The sequence below is a fragment of the Pristiophorus japonicus genome, chromosome 7, assembly GCF_044704955.1.
Source record: "Pristiophorus japonicus isolate sPriJap1 chromosome 7, sPriJap1.hap1, whole genome shotgun sequence".
Classification (NCBI taxonomy): domain Eukaryota; kingdom Metazoa; phylum Chordata; class Chondrichthyes; family Pristiophoridae; genus Pristiophorus; species Pristiophorus japonicus.
This window is the reverse complement of record NC_091983.1, coordinates 73,130,909-73,154,668: the sequence shown is the minus strand read 5'-3', so window position 1 is coordinate 73,154,668 and position 23,760 is coordinate 73,130,909. Positions and strand designations below refer to the sequence as shown.

Here is a 23,760-nt window from a genome sequence, read left to right as displayed (position 1 = left end):
GTTAGCCCTCCCCAAATGCATTAACTCACATTTCTCTGGATTAAATTCCATTTACCACTTTTCTGCCCACCATACCAATCCATTGATAATTTCCTATAGTCTACAGCTTTCTTACTCACTTTCAACTACACGGTAAATTTTTGTATCATCTGCAAACTTCTTAATCATGCCCCCTATATTGAAGTCAAAATCATTGATAGGTATCACAAAAAGCAAGGAACCTAGTACTGAGTCCTGCAGAACCCTAATGGAAACAGCCTTCCATTCACAAAAACTCCTGTCGGCCATTACCCTTTGCTTTCTGCCACTTAGCCAGTTTTGAATCCAACATGCCACTTTCCCTTGGATCCCATGGGCTTTTACTTTTCTGACCAATCTGCCATGTGGGAGCTTGTCAAAAGCCTTACTAAAATCCATGTAGACTACATCAAATGCATTACCCTTATCGGCCCTCCTTGTTACCTCCTCAAAAGGTTTAATCAAGCTAGTCAGACACGACCTCCCCTTAACAAATCCATGCTGACTGTCCTTATTTAATTCATGCCTTTCAAATGATGATTAATACTATCTCCAGAATTTTTCCAATAATTTTCTCATCATCAAGTTTAGGCTGACTGGCCTGTAATTACTCAGTCTATCTCTTTCTCCCTTTTTAAATGGTACAATGTTAACAGTTCTCCTGTCCTCTGGCACTATGCCTGCAGCCAGAGAGGATTGGAAAATGATGGTCAGAGCCTCCGCTATTTCCTCCCTTGTTTCTCTTAACAACCTGTGCTACATTTCATCCGGGCCTGGTGATTTATCTACTTTCAAAGATGCTAAACCCTTTAATATTTCCTCTCTCAGTGAATCATTGTTTTGCAACTCTTCCTGCTATCTTATCTTACTCTCTCTCTCTCTCTGGTGTGAATCTATTTTACACTATTTTACATTTATTGTTATCTCAGAGTGCAGATTTGCAACCCACTTTCAGGCCTCTCACTAACTTGGAATAATGCCTATCATTTTCCTATCTCTCTGGGAAAGTACCCAGCTTATGTTCTGCACCTCCTCACAGTGGTGAGGATGAGATAGGGAACTCACACAATTTCATATCCATCTCCTATACATGTTTTATTTCTCTCTGGTAGGTCTAGTAATGCACTAAAAATGTATTCTGTTACAATCAAGGTTATTGTAAATTCTTGCCTATTAAATTCTAACACTAAATTGCTGTGAAGTTGAAGGTGTTTTGCTTAAAATTCAGTTTTCCCTCAGTGTCAATATACTCTAGTCTGTGACCTCACTTGCTTTTGTTCTTTGGTTAACTCCAATAATCACCCATTAATTACCCCAAATCACTTTTAAAAGCCTCAGAGTGCATTCATGATCTTATTTTTAAAGTTGAAAAGAAGCTAGTGTGTTTTTATACTTCACTAATACAGACCAGCTCTATGATTTTCTCAAAAAGAGTGAAGCTGTCTGGTATATAGATTTTGTTTTGGCCTTTGATGTGCTGGATTTTACAGGTTACTGCACTTGAAAGCAAGTGGCTTTAGCGAAATTCATGGCAGTTATAGGGTAATTCGCGACACCCAAAAATTATTGTTTCAAAGGAACAAGTTTTGTGCTGATAATTCCACTTGATTTACAAATCATTATACAAGTCACTTCTATTAAATTAAGGCTTAAAATTAATTGCAAATTGCTGTATGCCAGAAATTTCACTACAGACATTAGTGCCTTTTCAAAAACACTTATTTTGGTGCCTTTTGTGCTCATTGAGGTGTGGAATGTTAGTTCAAGGAAATGGAACGCTTTGTCATTTCAGACAATCAGGGGTTAATTTTAACCCCCCAAAACGGGTGGATTTGGTTCGGATGGGAGGTTGTAAAGTCAATCTCTAATAACTTCCCCACAACATATATTAGACTAACGGGTCTATAATTTCTCTCTCACCTTTTTCAAGTAATGGAGTTACATTTGCAAGTTTCCAATCTAAATAAACAATTCCTGTAACAAGAAAGCTTTGGAAGATTATGGGTAAAGCATTTGTAATTTCCTTACCTACTTCCTTTAAAACCCTGGGGTGGAAACAATCAGGTCACTGGGATTTGTCAGACTTTAGTGCCATTACATTTTCTAATACTGTTTTCTTGCTTACGTCAGATATATTGGCCCAGAATTTGCAGTTATAATGACAGCGATACTGTCAGCGTTCGCCATCATTAATCTGTGAAACTGACAGCAACCTCTGCCGCTCGCACATGCGCAGTTAAACATGGAAATCCAAATGTTTCTGTCAGTGATTCCCTGCTCCTCCACAGGATGTAAAGTCCTCGGAGATGGAAATCTTACAAATCACTTGAATTCACTTAAACTTCCACTTTTTATGCTCTAATCTAGCTGCCAAAACCCCCGAAAAAGTTAAGCCTCGTTGAATGAGGTATAACTGGGTTTTTCATGGTGAACTAAGTCATAATTACTGCTGAACAACCTCTCTGGCCCGGCAAAACTAATTTTATATTTGTGGGATGTCAAATTTCTTCATTATGATAAAAATTCTTAGATTTTAAAATAATTTTAAAAAATTTAAGTTTGTTTATAATATTTCAGCTTCTACCATAATCTTATGTGTATGTCCCAACCTTTGTTTCGCTCTCTGTGAAATGATTAAAAAGTGAAGGATAATCAGTGCTGTTTATTACCTGTTTTGCTGTCCTTGAGAATTCTTCAATGATTGCTTAGCCTGCGTGATGACATCACTGTTGCTGGATGCCGGAGATCACCTATGCATGGCACCAGAATGAAATTAACGCTGGGAAAGGTGAAATCCACGCCACAGAGATAGATCGCTAGATCTCTGTGGGCAGCTTTCTTTGAGGTCAGCAAAATCCGGGCCATTATCCTCTTCCTCTACTGTGAAGACTAACACAAAATAATGATTCAACAAGTCTGCCATTTCATTTGCAATATTACCCACATCTGTTTTTAAAGGGCCCACATTATCCTTGGCTACCCTTTTTCTTCCAATATCATTGTAAAAATGTTTAGTTATTCTTGATATCCCTTGCAAGTTTCTACCCAAATGTAACTGGGGATGATTGGCAACTTGCATTCAATTTAACCCTTTAGTAACCTGGGCATTTAATCCCTGGACATTTTTATATCAAAAGTATGATTGGATCAGTTTTATTCTGCTTTGCCCATTTATTTAAAACAATGGGGGTAATTTTGACTCTGGGTGATAGTCAATTGAAATGAAAATTGTGAAAGATGTAAAGTGGGTGGCTGATCCAATATTACTTGTGTTACACTATCACCCAAAGTCAAAATTACCCCAATGACTTTTAGACAGATGTTACAAAATGGAAACAGTTTATGACCCATATTTCTGATTTCTTAACTTTATTGTCTCTGCCCTTTTACAGAAAGACTCGTACATGATTGCTGCTGGTGTTGTAGGAGGCATTTACATTTTTTGTACAATTGTTCTGTTCTTTGGTGTGAAGGAGAGAGACGGTAAGTAACTCCACCACTGGTGGTAAGTGAGACCTATGGACTACATGACAAAGAGTCTTTAAAGTACACAAGTAATTTAGTTATTTTCAAACTAGGATTTTTTAAAAATGTGCATTGTTGCCTCAAAAGGGAGTTTATCTGGCAGGCTCAGTTCCTTTAGCAGCCCGGAACAAACTGCTCTGAAACTGCTGTTGCTGTCCCATTATTTTGGTCGTGGACAAAGCATGATCAGTGATTATATGCATGCCACAATGTAGCATTTGAAATTCACAGAATAGTCTTGCATGACAAAGTACGTGTGGCAGCATGAAAAACCTGAAATTCAGAGCTTCAATGATGCGCATCATTTGCTAAACTATATATAGGAGTTATGTTGAAGCTATTACTTCCCATTTATTTCAATAACTGTGATTGGATAGCGGAAATAAAGAGTGACTTTGCAATGGATACAAATAGAAAATGCCAGCACCACAGTGTGCTGACAAAGGACCGACACCTGAAATGCTAATTTGTTGTTTCTCTTTACAGATGTTTTTATTTCATTCTCTGTTTTATTTCACAGTTCCAGCAGGTTTTTTTTTCTTTTTATTTGTCACAGCAATCGTGTACATGTGGGAATAACAGTAATTGAAAGATACTGAGTGTCAAATATTGATGTTTTGAACACAGCCTCAGGATTCTGAAGAACTATTAAGCTGCTCAAGCTTTCCTCTTGTGGTTTATAGTGTTATCGGAACTCTTTGGGTACATTATAGCCACAATAACAGTTCATTCAAAACAGTGGACAGGGGTGTGGGGGTGGAGCATGTCCTAACAGACAACACTCTGCACTGGGAGTGCAAATTCATAAAATTACCCCTAAATTACCCCAAGACTGCTCTTAGTTCAATAGTTTTCTATTCCACCAAGTAAATAATCCCATGATTTAATTGTGAGGAATGAAATGAGGCAAGTAACTAATATAAGTTTAGAAGAACAATTGGGAAATAGCCACCACAAGATTCAATGTAAAAATAGAAAGGGATAAGGAAGAATCAAACCTAAGACTGCTTAACAGGAAGAAGGCAAAGTTCAGTGAGCTGGGAGGGGATTTGGCCCAAATTAACTGGGCAGTAAAAGTAACAAACTGGACAATAGATCAGCAGTAGGATATCTTCAAATATGAATTGGATAGAGCACAGAATAGATAATCCTGTAAGGTGAAAATGATGTGCATCAAAGGCTAAGGCTCAATGGATTCATAGATTTAATTGAAGTTTAAATTTGTTGTTTTGCCTCAGTTGTAGTACTCTGGCCCTTGGCTCAGAAGGTTTTGGGTTCAAACTCCACTTCAGGTTTTGAGCACTTAATCTAGGCTGAGGCTTCAGTACAGAACTGAGGGAGTGCTGTTTTATCACAAGTGAATCTTTCAGACGAGGTATTAAACTGAGGCCTGTTAATATGGATATAAAATGTCCCAGGGCACTATTTGAAGATTAGCGATTCTTCCTGGTGATCTGGCCAACATTCTTCCCTCCAACAACACCACTAATAAAAAGATTAATTGATTATTCATCTCACTGCTGTTTCTGGGACCCTACTCTGCATATTTGCTGCTGAGCTTGCCTACAAAACAATGGTGTCTACACATCACAAATAATTCATTGATTGTAAAGTACAAAAGCAAAATACTGCGGATGCTGGAATCTGGAATAAAAACAGAAAATGCTGGAAATCTCAGCAGGTCAGGCAGTATTTGTGGAGAGGAAGCAGAGTTAACTTTTCAAGTCATTGAAGGGTCATCGACCCAAAACGTTAACTCTGTTTCCTCTCCACAGATGCTGCCTGACCTGCTGAGATTTCCAGCATTTTCTGATTGTAAAGTACCTTGGGATGCTATATAAATGCAAGTTATTTTTTTTAAAAGGAAGGCATAAGATAAAAATAGGGTCAACAATACCACGAGGAACATAGAAAGTGTATATGGCTCACTAATGGAACCTGGAAGGGGTAGACCTATCACTGGGTCAGTTTAGGAGAATAACCTGCTCGAGCTTTACTCTTGTGGTTGATAGTGTTACCAGAACTCTTTGAGTATGTTCTAGCTACAATAACAGAGCTCTAATAGGTAAAGTACTTGGACATGTAATGGGAAGCTTACCCTATGATTTACACTGGAATGCTGAACACTTTTAGCTGCTTTAACTTCAGCAGTACCCTGTAGATTCCCTGAGCCTCTGCTTTGCCAAGCTGCACCAAAGGTCTCCAGATTTAGGTAAATAGGATATGTCCCTACAGGAAGAGGATGTGTGCGCTCCATATTGGGCAAACACATTGGTGTGGATTTTTCAGTAGCTTGGAAACTTTTAAACATGGGCTTTCTTCTGTGTCAGACACCCAGTTGACCAAGACAAATGTAGATAGCATCACACGACGGTTACAAGGGGAAAGCACCGCAGTGCATTACAATAAATGTATTGAATAGTGGAAAGGAAAAATCAGATAGGGTGTATAACAGACTGCCGATATGTTATCACCCATTTACTCCAGGATCAAGTTTAAGACACTGGACAAAAGTTAATGCCCATTTAATTAATGGCAGGTCAGAAAATTACTACCCTTAATGAACAATTAACATGTGTCCTAGCTGTAATACACATCAATTATTCCAGTGTCCTAGTTTAAATCCAGATGAGACAGATATTATTATCTCACCCTCTGATCACTTCAGATAACCCTTGATTATTTAAAGCTGCATATCCAATGCACCATTTTGTAGAACATATGTAACCGATATCTCCATTTTGAACTGATGCAGCTCTGGTTCTCTCTTATTATCCCAATAAAAGAGAGAAAGGTGATGAGAGACATTGTTCAGAAGCAGAACTTGAAGGGATGAATTTAAATATCACTACAGAGAGCTACACTAAAAACTTAAAATAAAAAAGGGCTTGGGATAAAACTCAAATGTGTAAGTGAAGGAAGAATTGAATGGTGCAGGTTATTTTTCAAGAAGACAAAATAAAAATAGGAATATGATTAAAATTTCAGTAAGAGAGAAGTTTAAAAAATAAAGGAGGTCATTTTAACTCACCTCACCCAAAGGGTAAAATGGAGCTCACGTGTGAAACAGGCTGCCAGTCTGATCCCGTCAGTTTCCTGCTGGGTGAGTTCAGTTAAAATGATCCCCAAGGGCTGCCATTTATACAGCATTTCTTCATAGAAACATAGAAACATAGAAAATAGATTCAGGAGCAGGCCATTCGGCCCTTCAAGCCTGCACCATCATTCAATATGATCATGGCTGATCATGCAACTTCAGTACCCCATTCCTGCTTTCTCTCCATATCCCTTGATCCATTTAGCCGTAAGGGCCACATCTAACTGCCTCTTGAATATATCTAACGAACTGGCCTCAACAACTTTCTGTGGTAGAGAATTCCACATGCTCATAACTCTCTGAGTGAAGAAGTTTCTCCTCATCTCAGTCCTATATGGCTTACCCCTTATCCTTAGACTGTGACTCCTGGTTCTGGACTTCCCCAACATTGGGAACATTCTTCCTGCATCTAACCTGTCCAATCCTGTCGGAATTTTATATGCTTCTATGAAATCCCCTCTCATTCTTCTAAATTCCAGTGAATATAAGCCTAGTCGATCCAATCTTTCTTCATGTGTCAGTCCTGCCATCCCGGGAATCAGTCTGGTGAACCTTCGCTGCACTCCCTCAATAGCAAGAATGTCCTTCCTCAGATTAGGAGACCAAAACTGCACATAATACTCAAGGTGTGGTCTCACCAAGGCCCTGTACAACTGCAGTAAGACCTCCCTGCTCCTATACTCAAATCCTCTCGCTATGAAGGCCAACATGCCATTTGCTTTCTTTACTGCCTGCTGTACCTGCATGCTAACTTTCAGTGACTGATGTACCATGACACCCAGGTCTCATTGCACCTCCCCTTTTACTAATCTGTCACCATTCAGATAATAATCTGCCTTCCTGTTTTTGCCACCAAAGTGGATAACCTCACATTTATCCACATTATACTGCATCACCAAACCTGTCCAAGTCACTCTGCAGCCTCTTAGCATCCTCCTCACAGCTCACACTGCCACCCAGCTTAGTGTCATCTGCAAAACTTGGGGATATTACATTCAATTCCTTCATCTAAATCATTAATGTATATTGTAAATAGCTGAGATCCCAGCACTGAACCTTGCAATACCCCACTAGTCACTGCCTGCCATTCTGAAAAGGCCATTTATTCCCATCCTTTGCTTCCTATCTGCCAACCACGTCAATACATTATCCCCAATAGCATGTGCCTTAATTTTGCACACTAATCTCTTGTGTGGGACCTTGTTAAAAGCCTTTTGAAAGTCCAAATACACCACATCCACTGGTTCTCCCTTATCCACTCTACTAGTTACATCCTCAAAAAATTCTAGAAGATTTGTCAAGCATGATTTCCCTTTCATAAATCCATGCTGACTTGGACCGATCTTGTCACTGCTTTCCAAATGCGCTGCTATTACATCTTTAATAATTGATTCCAGCATTTTCCTCACTACTGATGTCAGGCTAACCGGTCTATAATTCCCTATTTTCTCTCTCCCTCCTTTTTTAAAAAGTGGGGTTACGTTAACTACCCTCCAATCCATAGGAACTGATCCAGATTCCATAGAATGTTGGAAAATAATCACCAATGCATCTATTATTTCTAGGGCCACTTCCTTAAGTACTCTGGGATGTAGACTATCAGGTCCTGGGGATTTATCGGCCTTCAATCCCATCAATTTCCCTAACACCATTTCCTGACGAATAAGGATTTCCCTCAGTTCCCTCAGTTCCTCATGTTTCCCAAAATATCTCAAAATACATTTCTTAAATGGACGACTTTGAAGACCTAAAGAAACCTTAACAGGTACAAATACAGAGATACAGGGAGAGAGAGGACATGAAAAAAATGCATTTCCTTCTTTTTAAAAATGTATATTTATTTACTTTAATAACCTCAACGTTGTATAGCCTCTTTCGTTGAAAGTGATTCTGAAAGCCTTCCAGCCCAATTTGAAATCTGACCAACTAACTCAATGCTGTCTTTTGATGGGGATTTTTTTAATTTATTACTATTACATGACTTGTTTAATGAAATGTAAAGGGTAAGTAGTTTGATGTTCCCTTTTCTTGGTTAGACCCCTACACTGTGAAGTCAGACAAACCAATTCCTTTCCTAAAAGGAATGAAACTTGTGATGAGACATGGCCCCTACGTGAAGCTGACTACAACTTTTCTCTTCACATCCTTGGCCCTTCAGGTAATCCTGAACCTTTAAATCTGCATCACACAAGGGGCCATACCATTCCACTGCATTGAAAATGTAAGGAGAGCCTGAATTTTACATCTTACAATAGATGGCTTGGGAGGAAAAAAATTACCTTAGTATCCATTGGAAATTGTTGACAGAAAGCATTAAAGACATAGGGCTAGAATTTCCAAAAATCTGCCATCGCCGGATTGCCGCCCAAAATACCGCTAAGATTCTCAAATTATCACCGGTGAAAAATTCTATTAAAAAATTTTTAAATCCACCCAGCAAAAAAAAATGGACCTTACACCCCGGTTCTCGGTGGAAAATGGAATCTTGGGCCGATTGGGTGGTTCTTAAAAGAAAGGGCGGTAATTACTAAAATTTACACCGAGGCTGCGGGTTTGGCCTAGGAGGAGAAAAACACAAAAAATGTGAAATAAAATATCAGAAAAACATTCTCAGGATCCTTTTCACTTAAATCATTGTAAGAGAATTTTAAAATAATTAGTAAAAACCCATTTACTTACCTTTTTTTGCAGGGCTACTTACCTACTGCCCAGCTCCGCTGCTTCTCGTGGCATTTTTCTTTATACTTACCTACGGGTCACCGCTGAATCAAAAATCGGGCAATGGTGGTCTATGGACGGTGCACGCCAGTGGTCCGCTCCCCAGCGATACTTCGAAACCGTTAGTGGAACTCAGCTGTGGAAATTTTCGCTGACCCAGTTCTCACCCAAAACAACCAATACCACTGAGAAACTGGGCGGCAATGCAATGGAAATTCTAGCCCATATTATTTTTTCGCCAGTTTTGGAAATTGCTTCAGAGCAGTAGTGTCAATATTGCCATTAAAGATCTGTAAACATTATTGTGGGGTCATAACATATTAGCCTGGAAAAAAATCTAAATATTACATTTTTGCACAAACATTATAGTTTGCTTTCTTCATTTACACAAGATTCAATTATTACCACAGATGATTTGTCTGGGGATTCCATGTAATTTGGATTTGAAAGAGATTTCTATGTTACGTATTTTTAAATTTTTGTCCATACTATAATATCTGAAGAATATGCTCAAACATTGTGTATTGATGACAGACTGAGGGTAGATTGGATAACTGAAAGTTGTGAGTGTAGAGAGTCTGTTTGTCATTCGGCCTATACTGAGTTTGCCAAGACAATACAAAAAAATCCAATGTTGCTCTTAAGTGACATAATGAAAAGATAATATTGGGCCGGATTTTGCAGTAAAAATAACGTTGAAGCTAACAGTGCTCACCATTATTAAGTGGTAAGTCGGCAACCACACGTGCGCAGTTAAACGCGTAAATCAGGAAAGTGCTGTCCGAGTTGCCCTGCTCCTCCAGAAGCTGTGTTATAACAGTATCTCGCTGAGAGACCGGCATTGAAATTCATGGAGTGCACAAAGTTGCTGCACTTACATGATAGATACCTACTAAACTTGCCAGAAAAGATTAGGGCTTGTCCAGTCAAGTGTAAGTGGATTTTTAACGGCATGTTAAGTCATAATTACTGCAAAACAACATCTATGGCACTGAAAATGAAATTTTACAAGTGTGGAGGCTCATTTTTCAGATTTTAGATTTTCAGATTTTGGAGATTTTTTTTTAATTAACTTTTTAAAAAAACTTTCCTTCTGTCTCTTTTATCTCTCTCTGCTTAATCCTATCTTTCTTTCCCTCTCTTTATTTCATTTTCTGTACATGATTTGTCATTGAATTATCTATTCTAACTTGCACTTCCTGGTTCAAACTCTGCAAGTCTCATTAACCATTCTTCAATCTGATTGGTTAAGGAGATACAAAGTTCTGGACGCACTTATTTGTAACACCAAAAAGCTCTGATTGAGTCCCCTTGATCACATGACCTGATTGCTGATTGGTCCCCTTGGAGGATAAGACACACGCAGCAGTTTCTTTGGAATGTGTAGTTAGAACCACCCTGCCTACGTAATCAGTAGCTTTGCAAAGTATAATTCAAGCCATTCTGACTGTCGACTCCAGACAGAAGAGAGCTCACTTGGAACAGTCAGGGCTTACTCTCAAGGGTTAAGACCTTCTCCCACCCCCCAAACAAGTTCCTGCCACCACCGCCCAAGTGCCTGACCTCCCCCCACCCCCAGTCAAAGTTTCTGACCTCCCCCCCCCCCAAGTTTTTGGCATTCTCCCCCCGTCCAAGTGCCTGACCTTCACTCTTCCCCCCCACCCCCTCAAGTTCATGATCTGCTCCCCCTACCCAAGTTCCTCCCCCATGGATTCATGATCTTCTCTCCTAACAAGTTCCTGACCTTACCCTCCCTCCCGCCCCGTGCCATAGATGGGGCATTGTGTGTGGATCACAGATTTATAACAGGTTTATTGGGTATGAAGTGAATAGTGACAGTGTCGTGACTTCTGAATTTCATCCACTCCAATGATGTCACTTATCACACACGCATTGAGCTTTCCGAGAAATCAACCAGGTGTAGGGGGAGGAGAGGGAGAACATGGTGCAGGTGTAAAGGGGGTGGGATTGGAAGAACGTGATCCATCTTCCCTGAATTCCCTCTCTCTTTCTCTCTCTCCCCTCCAATCCCCTCTCCCCCCAGTCTCTCTCTCTCTGCCCCAGTTTTTCTCTCTCCCACCTCTGACTTTTTCTCTCTTTCAGAAGGCCGTGAAAATGTTCGTGTAAATAATCACAGCGATATTCTAGGCAAAAGTCCTGGAGATAATCCAAACGCCCTAGAAGCAGCTCCAGTGGCGATGAGCTCCACGTGAATCATGGTTCAGCCGCACTTCCGGCTTCCTCATATATCGTACTGCGCATGCTCGACCGGATCGAGCACGCATGTGCAAAAGAGGACGCAGAAGGACACAAAAATGTTATTGCAAATAATCATTCTGCAAAGTTATTTGCCTTGTTCACACAGGTCCCAGATTCCCTATAGAGGGCGCTGTGTCAAAATGAATTTCTTATCACTGCAAGTTCTAATGCAAAAGCCCACAGAAAATCTGTGGACAAGCGTAAGTGTAATAAACGGCTGCCACCATTTGTTCACCGCTGACTGCAAAATCCGAGCCAATATTTTAATTCCTCATTCTAAAGTTTTCACTTTAAATACACAAAAGTTAGTGTTTTGAAGCCTCATTGTAAAAGTAATAACTCGAAGAGTATGAATCTCTGTGTATGAGCCTTTACAGTGTTTATTATAACAGATTTATTTTCTCACACCCAGCTTGTAGAGGGGAATTTTGCTCTCTTTTGCACCTATGCTGTAGACCTTCGACACCATTTTCAAAACATCGTGCTTACGATTCTGGTACGTTTATTTTTAACATCTTGAATTTTTTTCTTAATGCGCACACATACACTTAGAGTTTTCAAATATTTGAAGAAGATGGTGTTTCTTGAATTAGCAATACAATAAAAAATGAACTCAGATCCTGAAATATTTTAGCAATCTTTAAATGGCTGCTGTCACAAAAAGCTTGGCAACTCTGATTGTCTCTTCAGTAGCCTGGTGAAAATGATCATTGTTCTTGATAACTAGTAGATCTTGATAACTGTGATATTTATGCCACGTTAAAGCATTCTGTACAACAACGCAGGTGTTTATACGATATAGGAAATAGAGCTATTGATTTATCATGACAGAATATTCACTTAGATTTTGCCGAGTGATTTGGAGATTGAATTTCATAACTCTATCCATTATTCTGTGCAAACTGTAGTCGAGTAGGCTTATATATTCCCGTGGTTAATTTTTATCCCATATCTTTTTAAAGTGGAGAATCCACAGCAGGATGGTTTCCACGCTGCAACAATTGGAGGTAGATAACTGAAACTTAGCAGTATTAGGGTTTGTCTGCAGTTTTGGTGAGTCCTTGGCTTTGTTTGCACTGGGGGAGGATGGCAGGAATTGGCAGAACGGGGATCCCGGAGTTTGACAGTACTGTAATGGGGATCCTGGAGGTGTAATAAGGAACATGTTTGTTTGTATAGGGACAATTGTTGGATCTAAACTGAGCAAATTCAGTTCCCAGTTTTTAAAATACTTCAGGGTAAAAATTCAGCTCCGCCCAAAACAGGGCACACCTTCTGTTTTTTGAAGTTTTTCTCCGCCGCAACCATTGACGTTCAGGGCTTGGAAGTTCTTTTTTGGTTGGGGCGGTTGTAGTTGCGGCTGAGGGGCGGAAGTGCCTTTGCAGTGGGTCGGCCGCCCTGATCACTCATCAGCGTCGCGCTAATGATGTCAGCGCATCGCTGATGACATCAGCAAGAAGCGGATGTGCCGCGTCACATTGATGCATCACAATGTCTCCCCCTTTCAGTTAAAAGGGAGAGCCACTGTGAGATCTGCATATTTTTAAGTTAGGTCCACTGGGCCACCAGGGCGGGTTTTCGCCGGGCCAGCGGTCAGGCACCCAAGAGGGGGTGCCAGGCTGTCTGTTGGCAGCCCGGCCGAACCAGGGGGCATAATTGTCGGGCCGACCTGGCAGTCGGCCAACAATAAAAAATAAAATGGCAGCGCCACCTCCCCTTTAAGGGCGGCCATGCCACCGACCAACAAGGACTAACAAGAAGTTCACCAACACAAAAAGCTGTTGGGGGCACCGGCCGGCAGTGGAGCCGCTCCCATGGGGCAATTCCGCAAAAGGGATATTTCCCGTGGGGCAATTTCGGGAAGGGGTCGCTGCCGGTCAGTAAGGGGTCGCGCCTGCATGCCTCAGCAGAAAAACAGGCGGAGCGGTCCCCTACAACACTCCAAATCTGATGAAGGATAATTTGAAAAATGGCAGCCCCTCCACAGAGAATTGGCAGCCGTTCTGTGCCGCCCCATGGCCGCTGCTTTCAAGCGGCCAGAGGCTTTATCAGGAGGGGCAATTTCAGCCCCTTTGAATATTTATGATTCCAATTTTACTGAATTCTGAAGATTCTGGATTGAGTTGTTAATTACTAACCAAATTGATAGTTTATGCTAACACCTATTTTATTTTTAAATTGTAAATTTTACTGGAGTGTCTATAAGTATCAAATAACAGTCAATTACTGAATGATTCAAGATGGGTCAAGTTACCATTTTGTTTTCCATTGAAGGTATCTGCGGTGGTGACTATTCCATTCTGGCAGTGGTTTCTTCAGAGATTTGGCAAGAAAGCTGCTGTTTACTGTGGTATTACTGTATGTATCAAAACCTCTATGATTCAATATTGTACTTTGGAATATGTTATAGATTTCCTTTATTGGTACGTATTGTTACTTCTCAATGAAAGTCAGCGAAAAGACATTGGACTGTATTTCCTTCCACTACCTGCCCTAAATTGGGCAGGATAGCAAGAAGAATGGTGGGAAAATTGGATGGGAAGGCCGAACCAGCAAGGTCACTGGCCATTTCTTCCTTTCCTGCCACATGTAAATGCCATTGGAGAAGCGGAGCAAGTCTCTCTCCCCTCAGGCCTCAATGAGGTCACAAACAAAATTTCCTCCTCAAATTTACAGGCTGCGCAGCCCCCTTTAAATGGCCTCTTCCTCTCCAGGTGCTGCAGTGGTGACTTCAATGGAAATGAAAATTGGGTGAGATACATAATGAGCAGCGCAATCGATGTCGCCCATTTTACATTATCACCCCAAGTCAAAATTGCCCCCATTTATATTTGTAGCAGCAGCAAAAAAACTATTACAGTTTGTACTCCTTCATATTTTCTGTCATAAAGAAAATTAGCAACACTCAAACTGATATGGTTTCAAATAATGAAATCACAAGGACAAAGGGTTTAATTAAGAGGGGGAAAATAGAGTATGAGAGGAAGCTTGCCGGGAACATAAAAACTGACTGCAAAAGCTTCTATAGATACGTGACGAGAAAAAGATTTGTGAAGACAAACGTAGGTCCCTTGCAGTCTATTCAGGAGAATTCATAATGGGAAACGAAGAAATGGCAGACCAGTTGAACAAATACTTTGGTTCTGTCTTCACGAAGGAAGACACAAATAAACTTCCAGAAGTACTCGGGGACCGAGGGTCTAGTGAGAAGGAGGAACTGAAGGATATCCTTATTAGGCGGGAAATGGTGTTGGGGAAATTGATGGGATTGAAGGCCGATAAATCGCTGGGGCCTGATAATCTGCATCTCAGAGTACTTAAGGAAGTGGCCATAGAAATAGTGGATGCATTGGTGATCATTTTCCAACAGTCTATCAACTCTGGGTCAGTTCCTATGGACTGGAGGGTAGCTAATGTAACACCACTTTTTAAAAAAGGAGGGAGAGAGAAAACAGGTAATTATAGACCACTTAGCCTGACATCAGTAGTGGGGAAAATGTTGGTATCAGTTATTAAAGATGAAATAGCGGCGCATTTGGAAAGCAGTGACAGGATCGGTCCAAGTCAGCATGGATTTATGAAAGGGAAATCATGCTTGACAAATCTTTTGGAATTTTTTGAGGATGTAACTAGTAGAGTGGACAAGGGAGAACCAGTGAATGTGGTGTATTTGGATATTCAAAAGGCTTTTGACAAGGTCCCATACAAGAGATTGGTGTGCAAAATCAAAGCACATGGTATTGGGGATAATGTACTGACATGGATAGAGAACTGGTTAGCAGACAGGAAGCAGAGAGTCAGGATAAATGGGTCCTTTTCAGAATGGCAGGCAGTGACTAGTGGGGTGCCGCAGGGCTCAGTGCTGGGACCGCAGCTATTTACAATATACATCAATGATTTAGATAAAGGAATTGAGTGTAATATCTCCAAGTTTGCAGATGACACTAAACTGGGTGGCTGTGTGAACTGTGAGGAGGATGCTAAGAGCCTGCAGGGTGACTTGGACAGGTTAGGTGAGTGGGAAAATGCATGGCAGATGCAGTATAATGTGGATATATGTAAGGTTATCCACTTTGGGGGCAAAAACATGAAGGCAGAATATTATCTGAATGGCGGCAGATTAAGAAAAGGGGAGGTGCAATGAGACCTGGGTGTCATGGTTCATCAGTCATTGAAAGTTGGCATGCAGGTACAGCAGGCGGTGAAGAAGGCAAATGGTATGTTGGCCTTCATAGCTAGGGGATTTGAGTATAGGAGCAGGGAGGTCTTACTGCAGTTGTACAGGACCTTAGTGAGGCCTCACCTGGACTATTGTGTTCAGTTTTGGTCTCCTAATCTGAGGAAGGACGTTCTTGCTATTGAGGGAGTGCAGCGAAGGTTCACCAGACTGATCCCCGGGATGGCTGGACTGACCTATGAGGAGAGACTGGATCAACTGGGTCTTTATACACTGGAGTTTAGAAGGATGAGAGGGGACCTCATAGAAACATATAAGATTCTGATGGGACGGGACAGGTTAGATGCGGGAAGAATGTTCCCGATGTTGGGGAAGTCCAGAACCAAGGGACACAGTCTTAGGATAAGGAGTAGGCCATTTAGGACTGAGATGAGGAGAAACTTCTTCACTCAGAGAGTTGTTAATCTGTGTAATTCCCTACCGCAGAGAGTTGTTGATGTCACTTCATTGGACATATTCAAGAGGGAGTTAGATATAGCCCTTATGTCTAAAGGGATCAAGGGGTATGGAGAGAAAGCAGGAAAGGGGTACTGAGGGAATGATCAGCCATGATATTGAATGGTGATGCAGGCTCGAAGGGACGAATGGCCAACTCCTGCACCTATTTTCTATGTTTCTATGTAAGTTAGATGTGTTATTTGCAGGGGAGTGGTACTTTATTTTTTAGCTCAGTCTCATCCTTAACTGATGGTAGTTCTCATGCTGATGTATGGGTACTGTTAGCCCTCCCGTTACTCACCAAAGTGATCCTCTGCAGTGAGCATCAACAGGCAATGTGTGTATACGTAGGGGAAGGGACAGTCGTGTCCCAGTAAGCATGACCTTGTGCTCCTCCAACATTCCAGCAGAGGTCATCAGCAGCAGTATCCCCAGTTGATACTTTTACCTCTATGACCCAGCAGCTCAGGAAAATTGTAACGCCCAGTTCAGCTCAGCCCAGCTGAGATTAAATATTTCAGTGTAGACCAAGGATTGAATCTGCGACTTTCATATTCTGTTTTGTAGTTTTGTTCAGTTAAACCTTTAGGGGCTAAAATACCGGTGGCTGTGGAGGGCACTGCCCTTGGTGCTGGAATTTGGTGCAGAACCTGGATCTATTGTGTTTCTGTTCCATGTAAGATCGGGCACAAAATCTGGTTGGGGAGGGCGGATGAGTCTTCCACTGGCGAATCAGGGCTCCTGAAAATTTGGAACCTTAGGGTTCACAAGTGGAAGTGTCCACCATTCATTTATGTAAAGTTTCTTGAAGCTAGATGACAATGCACTATGATTGCGTCTCTTTTTGCCGTTTTCATCTGTTGTTACGTCACGGATACACAGAAAATACTGGGTAGTACTTTTGCACTAAATGATGCAGAGAAACTGTAATGTGGACCTTTATATTAAACAATGGAAATTGGGCCCTAGGTGCAGATGGTGCATATGGAATACTAGTGCAGCTTTTTTTTTTATCTTCTTGTACTCTTTTCTGTTTATAGTGGATTATTCCATTTTTAATCATGATGGTTTCGATTCCAAACAATCTAATTGTATCCTACGTGGTGGCGGTCTCCTCTGGTCTGAGTGTGGCTTCATATTTCTTGTTGCTATGGTAAGTGGCTTGGATTTATTTACTTGTTTTGGGATTTATACATCCAATGGTTGACGTAGTACCTATTCCCTCACATATAACAGAGTCACTAATACAGGACTTCTTCCTGTAACACACACATTTTATGGCTATCTTGGTAATAAATTTATCTGCAGAACTTACTTTTTCATAGGACGGCCTCTGATAGCTGTGCTTGAGAGACATAGAAAAAATAAGTTATGTCAAGAAAGTTTACTGTAATAAGTTTAGCAGCTCATATCCAACATATAATCATTTATTTTCATTTTTTTGCAAAGACACATATAAATACCTCGGCCACAAATTTCTGATTTTCCAATCGCAGCAGACGTGGAATCCCAGTGGATTCTGCTCCATGTTTTCCTTCCTATCATTTTCCAGGGGTACAGGGATAGAGCTTACTCCTTCTCCCACATCAAAAGGGTGTGTCTGGGGGAGTTCCTGGGCTGCTGCAGGAATTACTCATGGTTGACCCTCCATGGGCCTCAGTGGAACTCATGCCAGCTGAGAGCTGGTGTGAGTACCATTAATGTCAGCAAAAAGACCCTGAATCTTTATTAGAGACAGGTAATATAGCCCAGAGGGGATCGATTACCTTCTCAAAAAGAAGCTCACTTGACCCACTGAAAGCAGAGAAACAGAAGAGGACCTTCTCTCCACCATCGAAGTGGCATGTTGCTGGTCTCTCAGTGGTTCGAGGTAGATGTTACTGATACGACCACCGCAGCTATTGGATTTGGGAGGTTCTCTTCGCCCTGGGCCAAGGTAGACGGGTTGGAGCACTCCCATTTTTATGGAGCAAATCTGTGGAAATTTGAGGCCCTTTATTTTTTCCGAATGTTGATTTTGTTTTTTAAAATTTGTTTATCAATCTCTTTATTACTTTCATGTGGGCCAGTAACGTGGTCCCTATGAAACAGATGCTATGTGCATTTGTGCACAAGTATGCTGGCCTTGCCCAGTAAATCAATGTCAGCTGAATTGAATATTTTTCTGGCACTGCTGGTGTTTTGCTCATGACACACTGTAAATCCTGGGTAGAGTTTTGGATGCCAGCCAATGAAAGACTGCTGGCTGCCCATGGACCACGAGCAGGTTTTCCGGGCAGAGAGAGCTGTTAGTGGGGAAGAGGAGAAGCGAGAAATGGGGGAAAAGGATCAGCTAGACAAGTCTTAATTTTCTTTTTACAGAGTCGCTCCTTCAGTGCCTATTCCAAAATGGCGCCACATGACTGGAGTGCTGCGCAAATGCTTCAGTTGCATTTTGGGGAAGCCCCCTAATTTTAATTTTTCTTATTCCTTAACGAGTCTTGCACAGTTTTCCAGCATCATTGGTGCTGGCTGATCACACTGTGCTACTCTGAGAACATCAGACAGATCAAAGATTTTAATCTTCCTTGCCCATAAAATAAAACCAATAATCAGACCAATAGTGTTCTGACTACTTTCCAGTACTCTTTATTTGTACTTACCATAAATGTCAGCTTCCGTAGGCAACCCTAAGCTTTTTATGGATTACTACTTGGAATTGTAGAATTAGAGGGGCCGAAATTGCCCCTTTTAATAAGAGCGGTGGCCGCCTGAAAGTGATGGCCACGGGTCGGTGTGGACTGACCGTCCAGTCGGCGGGATTGACCGACACTCGTGACATTGCCCTCAGTGATATTTCCGGCGGTGTACGTCACTGCCCCGCTCCCCCCACTTCTGCCCTGCTCCTGCGTATCTGTCGGTAACGACGTAATCAAAGCACACACTGCCTCGGACCCGCCCCGGCAGCAAAATTGCCCTGAAATCGGTTTCTGGTCACTTGTCGGAGCCAACGACGGGTTTTTGGAACGGAGCACACTGTGGGATGCAGACAGCCAATGGCATTTAAAGGCGAGCCGCAACTCCCACCATTGTTGTCGGCCAAATTTGTTTTGACAGTTACAAACAGTGAACGTCATTGAGAACGGATTTGTAAATTAGTGCATCTGCCTTTTCATAGTCAGCAAGAGAGAACGCTGTTTGAGGAGGTTGTGCTTGAAGAGGTTTAAAAAATAGGCTCAGTGCTGGCAGTGGAACATCTCCTGCACATTGTTGGTGGCAGGGAGGCCGCAGGAGAAGGCGGTGCCAGCTCCAGCGGATGGCGAGGCAGCGGCCAAGGGGCACAGCTGACATGGGTAAGCAAATGTAGAAGGGCATGCCACCAGGAGGAGGGTCAGGAATGCAGACCCCCAGCATTACAGAGTGAGGCCGATGGCGAGGAGGCAAGATCAGCAGGAGCCACATGTTTGGCGGCACTAGGCTGCAGAGGGTGAGGATCAACAACAGCAGGAGGGAGAAGGCAATGAGGCAACTGCCAGCAGAAGGCACCATTACAGATGTGCTGGCAGAAGGCCCTATCGTCAAAGGGTGTACAGACAGCAGTTCTCCTATATGGACCTCACTGATGACCAGTGTTTCCGGAGACTGTGATTCCACAAAGACATGGTAATGGAGCTGTGCAATCTCCCACAGCCAGACCTGCAGTCTCAAAGGTCACCATCGCCCTCAATTTCTATGCCACTGGATCTTTTCACGCTGCAACAGCAGGCATTTCTAACATCTCACAATTTACCGTGCATTGTTCCATCCGTCAGGTCACAGATGCTCTTTATAAGAGGAGGAGGGACTACATATCCTTCCCAATGCCCAGTTGGAGCGGCACACCGATTGGTAAGGATAGTGGACTTCCCCAGGGTTCAGGGCACCATAGACTGCACCCACGTCGCATTGAAGGCACCACAGAACAATCCCGAGGTGTTCCGTAACCGCAAGGGATACCACTCCCTCAATGTCCAGCTGGTGTGCGACCACAATCAACAAATCATGGCCGTTGATGCCCGGTATCCTGGCAGCGGCCACGATGCATTCACCCTGTGACAGACTGATGTGCCAGGCGTGTTTGCTGCTCCAAACCAAGATTGCGGCTGGCTCCTTGGAGACAAGGGCTACCCACTCTGCATTTGGCTGCTGACTCCCCTTCGCCATCCCAGGACTGCTGTGCAGTAATCGTACAATGACACTCATTCAGCCACCAGGTGCATCACTCAACAGACCATCGGAATCCTTAAACAGAGGTTCCGATGCCTGGATCACTCAGGAGGGGTGCTGCTGTACTCACCTGAGTGGGTGTCCCTATTCGTCATTGTCTGCTGCATACTTCACAATCTGGCAATCATGAGGGTAGAACCATTGGAGGACGAGGAAGCAGTGCCACCTGAGGAGGATGATCAGGAGGGGGAGGCGCAGGAGCACGATGCGCAGGAGGAAGAGGAAGAGGCACAGGAGGAGGACCAGGAGGCGGCTTGGCATCCACGTAGGAGGCGGTGTCGCCACCGGGACCCTGCAAGGGAAGTCCAAGACCGTCTCATTGCTGCTCGCTCTGCTGAGTTCATCCACACTTTGACCTTCATCTGTGCAACTCCATGGCCAAACCAATGAGTCCTTTCACACATCATTGCCCACACTGAAATGAGAGACATACACAGGTATTCAAAACCAAAATAAAGATTTATTATACAATAATGGTGCAAAAAAACATGAACATTATCAATTCTCACTCTTGTGCAGTTCCTTATAACTCCTCTTATGCCTGCCTATTCTGGAACTATGCCGCAGCATCTTCGCTGTGGCTGCATCATAGCTGGGAAGGCTGCTCTGTTTGAACTGTAGAGGCTACAGATGTCCTTCAACGATGCCCTCGAGCAGCTCTGGCCCGGGAAGGGCCAGCTGCAGACTGGGCCGCATCATCATCCATTACATCAGTCTGGATTGGCTGGGGCGAAGCCATGGTTGTCAGCAATGGCTGAGTGGGAAGGCTCGGCTCAGGATTGGTGTGATCGTGAGAGAGCACATCAGGATCCTGCTCCAATGACCCGGTGCCACTCCCCCGGGGCAGCACATCATCATCCCACCAATCTGCTGGAGCACAGTTGGGTGCGGTGGGGTGATGCCGGAAGATCCCCGATGGACCCAGCTGCGATGACAGCAGTCAGAGCTCACGTGGCATTCAGCTGAGACTGCACAAGAGCAGACACAGTCTCGATGCCATCTGACACGACAGCAGTAGGATGCTCCGTGGCCAGTTGCTGAGAGTACATGAGGGCATTCTGAGCTTTCAGATCAGCGGCTAACCTCTCCAATACAGCACCGAGACGTTGGGTTCCTTACGCCTGTGCTGTAGTGGCAGCTGCCACATCGCCTACGACATGTCTCATCATATCTGGATCCGCAAGGTCACTCTGGGTGTCCACCATTGCCTGCACACTGACAATGATGGGCTCCATGGTGTGTGCAGAGCTGTCTGCAATGTGGGAGGCGGACTCCTCCATGCTCCTGACCACTTACGAGAGGCTCTCGGGCATCCTTGCCATTGTCCCCAACATCTGCGTATGCATGGCCTGCACCCGTTTCTCAAAGGCCGCCACATCGAGGGGCTTGTTTGAGTCCTCTGCAGCAGAAGTCACGTGTGAACTCATCCCCCGGTGAGCTGGCACCTGAGGTTCCCTTTGCCCTTCACCATGCTGCAGCCCGCTAGGCCCTGGTACATCACCCAGTGCCAAAATTTTCCCCACTACTGATGTCAGGCTAACCGGGCTATAATTACCCGTTTTCTCTCCCTCCTTTTTTAAAGAGTGGTGTTACATTAGCTACCCTCCAGTCCATAGGAATTGATCCAGAGTCAATAGACCATTGGAAAATGATCAGCAATGCATCCACTATTTCTAGGGCCACTTCCTTAAGTACTCTGGGATGCAGACTATCAGGCCCCGGGGATTTATCGGCCTTCAATCCCATCAATTCCCCAAACACAATTTCCCGCCTAATAAGGATATCTTTCAGTTCCTCCTTCTCACTAGACCCACTGTTCCCTAGTACATTCGGAAGATTATTTGTGCCTTCCTTCGTGAAGACAGAACTGAAGAATTGATTCAATTGGTCTGCCATTTCTTTGTTCTCCATTATAAATTCACCTGAATCCGACTAGAAGAGACCTATGTTTGCCTTCACTAATCTTTTTCTCTTCACATATTTATAGAAGCTTTTTATGTTCCCTGCAAACTTCCTCTCGTACTCTATTTTCCCCCTCTTAATTCAACCCTTAATCCTCCTCTGTTGAATTCTAAATTTCTCCCAGTCCTCAGGTTTGTTGCTTTTTCTAGCCAATTTATATGCCTCTTCCTTGGCTTTAACACTATCCTTAATTTCACTTGTTAGCCATGGTTGAGCCACCTTCCCCGTTTTATTTTTACTCCAGACAGGGATGTACAATTGCTGAAGTTCATCCATGTGATCTTTAAATGTTTGCCATTGCTTATCCACCGTCAACCATTTAAGTATCCTTTGCCAGTCTATTCTAGCCAATTCATGCCTCATACCGTCGAAGTTACCTTTCCTTAAGTTCAGGACCCTAGTTTCCAAATTAACTGTGTCACTCTCCATCTTAAGAAAGAATTCTACCATATTATGGTCACTCTTCCCCAAGGGGCCTCGCACAACAAGATTGCTAATTAGTCCCTTCTCATTACACATCACCCAGTCTAGGATGGCCTGCTCTCTAGTTGGTTCCTCGACATATTGGTCTAGAAAACCATCCCTAATACACTCCAGGAAATCCTCTTCCACCGCATTGCTACCAGTTTGGTTTGCCCATTCTATATGTAGATTAAAGTCTCCCATGATAACTGCTGTACCTTTCTTGGACACATCCCTTATTTCTTGTTTGATGCTGTCCCCAACCTCACTACTACTGTTTGGTGGTCTGTACACAACTCCCACTAGCGTTTTCTGCCCTTTGGAATTCCGCAGCTCCACCCATACCGATTCTACATCATCCAGGCTAATGTCCCTCCTTATTATTGCATTAATTTCCTCTTTAACCAGCAACGCCATCCCGCCTCCTTTTCCTCTCTGCCTATCCTTCCTAAATGTTGAATAACCCTGGATGTTGAGTTCCCAGCCTTGGTCACCCTGGAGCCATGTCTCTGTGATGCCAATTACATCATATCCGTTAACTGCTGTCTGCGCAGTTAATTCGTCCACTTTATTCCGAATACTCCTCGCATTGAGACACAGAGCCTTCAGGCTTGTCTTTTTAACACACTTTGCCCCTTTAGAATTTTGCTGTAATGTGGCCCTTTTTGTTTTTTGCCTTGGGTTTCTCTGCCCTCCATTTTTACTATTCTCCTTTCTATCTTTTGCTTCTGCCTCCATTTTATTTCCCTCTGTTTCCCTGCATAGGTTCCCATTCCCCTGCCATGTTAGTTTAACTCCT

The 23,760-nt window shown here is 42.9% G+C and overlaps 1 protein-coding gene across 1 annotated transcript in view; it reads left to right on the top strand.

The window, feature by feature from the left end:
- mfsd2b (MFSD2 lysolipid transporter B, sphingolipid) overlaps window positions 1-23,760 on the top strand; it is a 123,793-nt gene that overhangs the window by 77,841 nt on the left and 22,192 nt on the right. Inside the window, exons 7-11 of the mRNA XM_070884186.1 lie at window positions 3,411-3,501; window positions 8,677-8,798; window positions 12,030-12,113; window positions 13,892-13,975; window positions 17,333-17,445. Coding sequence (XP_070740287.1) covers window positions 3,411-3,501; window positions 8,677-8,798; window positions 12,030-12,113; window positions 13,892-13,975; window positions 17,333-17,445 — 494 coding nt within the window. The remainder of the gene's footprint in view (window positions 1-3,410; window positions 3,502-8,676; window positions 8,799-12,029; window positions 12,114-13,891; window positions 13,976-17,332; window positions 17,446-23,760) is intronic.